Source organism: Pecten maximus, chromosome 15 (genome assembly GCF_902652985.1).
Source record: "Pecten maximus chromosome 15, xPecMax1.1, whole genome shotgun sequence".
Lineage (NCBI taxonomy): Eukaryota > Metazoa > Mollusca > Bivalvia > Pectinida > Pectinidae > Pecten > Pecten maximus.
The window spans coordinates 29,338,402-29,346,164 of NC_047029.1; the positions used below are offsets into that span (position 1 = coordinate 29,338,402).

At 31.9% G+C, this 7,763-nt stretch overlaps 1 protein-coding gene across 50 annotated transcripts in view; it reads left to right on the plus strand.

The window, feature by feature from the left end:
- Nucleotides 1–4,323, plus strand: part of LOC117344058 (trichohyalin-like) — a 53,121-nt gene extending 48,798 nt beyond the window's left edge. For 48 of the 50 annotated variants that reach the window (XM_033906657.1, XM_033906660.1, XM_033906658.1 and 45 more), the window contains 3 exons: nucleotides 1,516–1,569; nucleotides 2,290–2,343; nucleotides 3,866–4,323. In XM_033906657.1, the coding sequence (XP_033762548.1) occupies nucleotides 1,516–1,569; nucleotides 2,290–2,343; nucleotides 3,866–3,922 (165 nt within the window). In that variant the 3' untranslated portion in view covers nucleotides 3,923–4,323. The remainder of the gene's footprint in view (nucleotides 1–1,515; nucleotides 1,570–2,289; nucleotides 2,344–3,865) is intronic. The other 2 variants (XM_033906659.1, XM_033906682.1) reach the window with 1 other exon arrangement.
- The last annotated feature ends 3,440 nt before the right edge of the window (nucleotides 4,324–7,763 follow it).

Consider the following 7,763-nt stretch of genomic DNA (forward strand, 5'->3'; position numbering starts at 1 on the left):
TATAGAGGCCGGATAGAAATCCATATGACATCTAATTTATCGTGCCACTCAATCTGGTTAATTAGAATGGTATATAACTGCATGAAATATGTCAGCAGACTTAAGGTTACTTTCTTTTTCTAAGCATCAGTTTATCAAAAATTGGCGGAATGAAATAAATAACCATATGAATGTGTGAACTTAGGTATAAGATGTGGAATAATCACACAAACTGGAGTTAATGATGATGAGGAATTTAAGCGGATGGCTTTAAGTTATCATGCATTAATAACGATTTTTTATCGCGTTGTAAGTCTGATCGCGTATGCCTCAAATATATGATTTTTTACAAAAGAATACAGAAAAAAAGAGATTACTGAATATAGTTTGTTTTGAACAGTACTATTCTCTTTATTGACCTATTAATACATTTTTACAATTCATTGTTGTCAACATAGTTTTTGTATTATTGCACGTTTCTGTTTTAGACATCGGATTGAAATCAATGTGATATCTCATTTGGAACGGTTTATTACTGCATGTACTATGTCAGCAAACGTTGAGTTACTACCTTTTTATTAACATTATTTAATTATAAATTGATAAAAATAAAAACACAGATATGATTGGAACACAAAATGCTGAATTACTAAACGATGTGAAGTTAATGATGTTAAAATGTTTCTGATTCGAATTCCTTTGAGCCAAGAGATATATACACAAACAACTATTTACCTAAAATAACTTTAAGTTATCACGTTGTTTTAATATCTTTTTCCCTAATCATAAGTTTATCATAAATTGATGGAATAAAGTAGATTACGATATGAATGTATAAACATAGGTATATACCGACGAAAGATGGGAATAATACATCAATATTGAATTAATGATGTCAAAATGTTTAAGAGATTCTGTTTCGAATTAGTTTTTCCAGATGATGTTTACACAAACAAATATTTACTGAAGATAGCTTTAAGTTATAGAAAAATATCACTTTTGCTGATTTGACCAATCAAATTCATGATTAGAAAATACCAAAATAATTGACCAATCAGAAATGCCGACATATATGTCAGCACCTGGACAGGGGAAACTACTTTTTTTTTGTTTACAAATTATCGCTGTAGTCCTAGTTAGCATACGGGGTAGGGTTTTCGTTGATAAAAATGTAATAAATAGTGTGGCTAATATTTTCATATTTTTCACTCGTGCTGCGCACTCGTGAAAAATATCAAAATATTAGCCCCACTCGTGAAATATATTTGGTATTACTGAAGACACTGTTAGATATCCTCTATTTCATCAATTGCTTTAACACACACATTTAGAGTATAGTGCAATTATCATGTAGTGATAACGACTATATCTGACCTCGTAAGGTGCAATTTAAGCTCAACTACGTCTTAATGTAAGTTTGTTTTGAACAGTAATATTCTCTTTATTGACCTATTAATTAATTTTTACAATTCATTGTTATCAATATAGTTTTTTTTGTATTATTGCACGTTACTGTTTTATTTCATTTGCTGACAGTTTAAAAGAGAAAGGCGTTCAATCGAACTTTCACAAGAGAGTGAACAGGATCAGGTAAATATGTGTGATATAGACACAGGATTGAAATCCCTGTGATATATAATTTTCAGGTTAGCTATAGCTGATTATTTGTAATGGTATTTAACTGCCTGGAATATTTCAGCAAGCTTTGAGTTACTATCTTTTTCTAAGCATTAATTGATTATAAATTGACGGAATCAAATAGATAACGATATGAATGTATAAACAAAAGTATAAATGAACAAATGATGTGGCATTATGCAAAATGGAGTTAATGATGTTAACATGTTTAAAGGGTTCTGATTCGAATTTCGTTGAGCCAAACGATGTTTACACAAACAATTATTTACCAAAGATAGCTTTATGTAATCATGTATTGATAACCTTTATGTATGACTTAAGAATTATGACGCACGACTGATCGTATATGCCTGAAAATCTGATTACTTACTAGTGAATCCAGGAATGAAAGACGTTACTTAATATATGTACATTAAAGTTGAGCAAAAATATGCCAAGTCCATCTTTAAATTTCCGTAGAAACCGTTAATAAGTAGTCACCGTATTTTCATCAATTTCTTTAACATGCATTTGAGAGTATGGTGCAATGTAAGCGCAACTACGTCTTAATGTCAGTTTGTTGTGAACAGTACTATTCTCTTTATTGACTTATTAATTCATTTTTACAATTCATTGTTATCAGCATAGTTTTTTTTATTATTGCACGTTATTGCTTTATCCGTTTGTTGACAGTTTAAAAGAGAACGGCGTTCGATCGAATTTCCGCTGGAGGATGTAGAGGATGGGGTAAATATGTGTGATAAAGACACCGGATTGAAATCGATATGATATGTAATTTTCCAGTGGCGCTATATCTTATTATTTGGAACGGTATATAACTGCATGTACTATGTCAACAAACGTTGAGATACTACCTTTTATTCATCTTAAGTTTATCATGAATTGGTTATAAAATAGAGTACCATCAGCATGTGTAAACATAGGTATATAACGAAAACATGTTGTAGAGTTATCATACAATATGCAGTTGGCGATGTTAAAATACTTATGAGGCTTTGTTTCCGATTCCTTTGAGTCAAACGATGTTTACTCAAACAATTGTTTTCCAAAGATGGCTTTATATTATTATGTAGAAAATAGTAGATTGTACAATTGGAAGCGAACCAGCATTTTGACGTTATAGTTGACACATCGAGGACAACTGCAATATGTTAAAGTAAAATATGCTGTTTATAAATATCTGTGGCTTTTACCAACCAAATGACTCATCACAGCAACCAACACATCAGGGAATACTATTGATAAGAACATGATTAACGTCAAATGTCTCATTCCAAGCTTTATTTTAATGTCTGGTGCCGTTGTCATCAAGATGTATTAAGAAGGTGTTCAAAGGGATTTATATATGTATATATATATATATATATTTTTTCAAATTAAACATATATAGGTTCTGGAATTAAATCAAATTGAAGATAGATATTTTGAAGAAAAATGTTAGGACACATGTATAATTTGAATTACTGAGCTACAACAGTTAGTTTTACAATAACAAACCGCCGTCGTTAATATATCAATGTATTCGTTATTATCATTGAAATGAAACTGAAAGTGAGAAGTACCTTACATTGTAATTATCTGCTGTCATTAGGTGAAAAGTACTTATATATATATATATATTTTTTTTTTTTTTTTAACTTTTTAAAAACAATTCATTGTTATTAAAATATTCTTTGCATTATTGCAAGTTAATGTTTTATTTCTTTTTCGGACTGGCCCGACAGTTTAAAAGAGAATAGCGTACGAGCGAACTTCCACCGCCAAAGATGGAACAAAATCAGTTAAATATGTTTGATATAGACACCGGATTGAAATCCATAAAATATATAATTTCTAGTGGCACTATATCTGATTATTTGGAACGGTATCTTACTGCATGAAATATACCCGGTATCAGCAAACTTTGAGTTACCTTCTTCTTCTAAACATTATTTAATCATAAATCAAAGGAATAAAATAGATAACGATACGAATGTATAAACGTAAGTATATAACGAACAAAAGATGTGGAATTATCAATCAATATAGAGTTAATGATGTTTCAATGTTGAAAGGGTTCAGATTAGAATTCCTTAGGCCAAGCAATGATTGCAATTGAGTAAAATGTTTATATCGATATCATAAATCGTTTGATCAAAAGGTATTTTTTCTAGGTTGGTTGAATGAAGCCATATCATGTTTACGTTACAGTTAGAGCAATTTGTAATGGTCAGTTTGTTTAAAAATGGCTAATCTTTTTTTTTCAAAGGATCTCCTTACCATACTACTTGACGTCCTCTTGGAAGACCGCTTTCATATTCCGTGATGGACCAAGTCCGACGATGACCTTTGCCCTACCGATTCCAGTAGACTAATCGTTACCACAATCGTCTCTTCTTCTATCCTTCTAAAATATGATATAATATAAGATTTATTCATATTTATTCGTATATTTGAGTGTAATTAAGTCACACTTGATTAAAAATAATTTTCCTCTGCTTCATTATCAAAGTTTTTCTCTTATTTGTTAATATTCAACAGAAATATCTTATGAATACCTGGATACTTCAGACATCGAGTGGCATCTGAAAGCTGAACTGTCCTTTTTAATGTGACCGGGGCTGACTGAAACCGGGACCGGTGAAGACCACCAAGAAAGATAACTCTGCTGGACTTAAAGCGATGTCTGATACTAGATATTTCCCCTTCAATAAATTGATAAAGTAATAATATCATAATGTTGTTTAAGTTGTTTTAAGGATTGAATCTTGATTTGGTCGATTTCATGGAGTCATGAATTGAGTTGCTCTTGGGAGAAATTTAATGAACTGCGAAGCAGTTCAAGTTGAATTTGTCTCAAGAGCAACTCAATTCATGACCCCATGAAATCGACCAAATCAAATTTCAATCCTTATATTTCAATTGGTTTTTTTTTTCGAATAAAAAAGTCGGTCTATATATTGCCTCGTAGCTAGTTCAAATCTCAATGCGGAAAAGCCCGAGGAGTTCCGGATTGTGCATGTCTAGTCGGTCGAGTAAAATAGTCCGCAATTTTAGGATAAAAACAGTATTACTTTGTCAAAGTAGAAGTATTTATCATATCTTGTCTTTCATAAAATACAAGAATACATTATAATTTGATAATTTGAACAATTATTCCATGTTTATAACAACAATGTAGAAAAAGTGAAATCGTTCAGCGGAAGGATTTTAACCATGTATTCATACGCACTGATCAGTGTTAATCTGGTCAAATTCATGAGCAAATGAAACAGATTAAGTTTGGTAGTTTCATTGAGTCAAACTTGAGAAGAAATTGAAATATTTGTTGATGAAAGAGTGATGATGCCGTTCTTCATATTTATTAATATACATTGCATGTATTTACAAAGTATGTACACACAGAAACAACATTACATGTTGATGTTAGGATAGTGTTAGTATCCCAGTCTACTAGCTGGACCAGACCCCGACCAGTCGCCTGTGGTAATGCGTCCCTGTTCGCCCTCTTCTTTGTGTGTCTATATTGACCACAACTCACATATAGTCAGTGAGTGATTAATTATTTGCTAACGTGTTGCGGGTTTAACATAATCAACCATGTAAAATACACACCGTTAACAGGAGATTAAAATGACAGAAATCAAAGGACACGTACATGAAACAATAATGTTTTGCCTGTGAATATATTAGATATAAAAGATAAAATAATTTTGGGTAAATTTTGAAATAATGTATTATATTTTAAATGTGATAGACGAAGAAATGTAATGTAAAATATTCTAGGGACATTAGTATGAATACAGAAACGCGTGCATATTACCTTCGGTAATATATATATATTGATATGTTTATAAATAGAAATGATAGGTACAAAGATTACGCTAAATTATCCAATATCAACCTAACCATGCCCGGTCAGATATGAAAAGACTGATTGGATAAATACCTAATTAAGTGCATCCAAGAGAGTTAAACTGTTTTTGAAACATAATAGAAAGTTAAAGAAGCTAATACCCCAACAAACGGGGATATACAGATAAAAGAAATATATTGTTATTTACCTCTTCTGTATTCAATCGTATACAGTGATACACGAGTATGTATCATCCCGAGAAAGATTCCAATGGTTCGAAAATAGAAAACATATTGATTTAAATTGCTTTATACCACAAACAATGAACATTTTATTGGGACCGACAAAGGAAGGGAGCCTAGAATGAGGAAATGTATTGTTGATAACATCAAAATTAAATTAATGAATCGTTTTAGTAAAGAAAATATAATTATGTGCAAATGTAATCAATCGTTTTAATAAGGAAATGATTATATTTCATCATAATTGATGTTAAGATTTTCAATTTCAAAATAGAACAACTAGTGATTAAAACTGTCCTCAAAATGAACACTTTATTACTTGAACGGTCCTCGTTGGGGATAAATAGCATGTAATGAAACTCTACTCATTAGTTGTACAGAAGAGTGAGGTTCTCAGAGGGAGAATGTAAGGTAGGGGGAAAAACTCCTTATCTATTGGTTTTTATGAACATGTAATTATGGATAAAAGTATTGGTTACTTGTTTATAATTAATGTAAACGCGTGTGGATTAATGTTCCATTTATAATCAAGTAGAACAAAATTCGGTATGTATTTAAATAAGTTCATTATTTAATAATATTCCCGTCATACAGTTCTGTTAGTTTTCTCGACCGGGTATTGATGTTAGGTGTCCAACGTCCTTATCGAGATGTTTTCCGTCGGCTCTCGTATTCTCGTTTGGTCACGTGACTGGCACGGGATGACAACATTAACACTCGGTCGATGTTTGTCATTTTCGTAAAAATGCACAGCACTTTTCATTGTTTTCGTACAAGTACCCTTCAAGCTTTTATCTGTTTCATAAGTATTGATTTTGGGTAGTCGGATGCTCTAGGACGATTTATAGAGCAAGTGTTATTAATGCTCATGCTTCAATATTGGAACTCTTCAGTATTTCAATTATCGATATCGGCATATAGAAACGAACAAACGTTTATAGACGAATGCAATTGTACCGAAACATGTTTCAGACAAAAATATTGGTCAATTATACATGTGTAGACATGTAGTAAGCTAGGTTACCTAATCTATATTGACCACATGTCTGTTGACCAGGGCATAAGATTAAATACCTGGCGTTAGTATGTATTATCTAACTTTATTATGTAAATGTTTATATCACCATGCCACGTGGACTACTGGACATGTGTATCTTTTGTATTTAAGAACCAGATAGTAAGCAGTCCGGGGCAGTAGTCGGGGGTCGGTCAACGGGCCACTCCAAGACAATGTCCTGGGCTGAAAGCCCAAGATAAGTCATTACACTACTGTGTGAAATATGCTTGTATGTAAACCATAATAAAAGGTTGACCAACGAATGAGTCCAAAGTTATGACTTTTATCATCACCTACAACATCACTAATGATGGAAGGACAAAAAACTATTAAATATTATACAATGGACCGAAATTAATTCAATCAATTATTTACAAATGATTTCCAAATACAGTTAAAAGTTATAGTTAGAAGTTTTCGGTCGTACATACAAGTTTTAAGATTAAACACTGGTAAAACCACTGTCCTCGTCGTTGCCATGAAAGCCTATCTAAGCTGCGAACTCGAATGCGCTGACAAAGTGAAAATTGAAGCCTTTGGACAACATGTCGTGTTTACTTCAAACTGAATTCGCATCTCAAATTGATTAATGTTGGTTTACCATACTTGATCAATAGAAATAAAAGAGAACTAACAAAAACACTAACATATACAGAATGAAGCCTTCGTGTCAGGCAGTACAGATACACCGCGGGCTCTATTAATAATTTGACGTCATGGGAATGTTCAAGTTGTAATAATGTACAACAATGTATCTTTTACATGAATACAATAATGAGCAACAAAATGGGACGCAACATTAACCCACATGCGAAGGTGTATTTCTTAAATATATTTACCTATTCCATAGCAAGACTTCTTGACCAATTTTACGTTAATAATTCTATAATAATTCTGCAGAATAAAAACACAAAGAGCAATAACTGCGTAAAAAATTGGTAGGATGATTAGAGATATCCGTTTTAGAGCTTTAATCCGGGCCAACAAGATTGATCAATATAAGTTCATATGA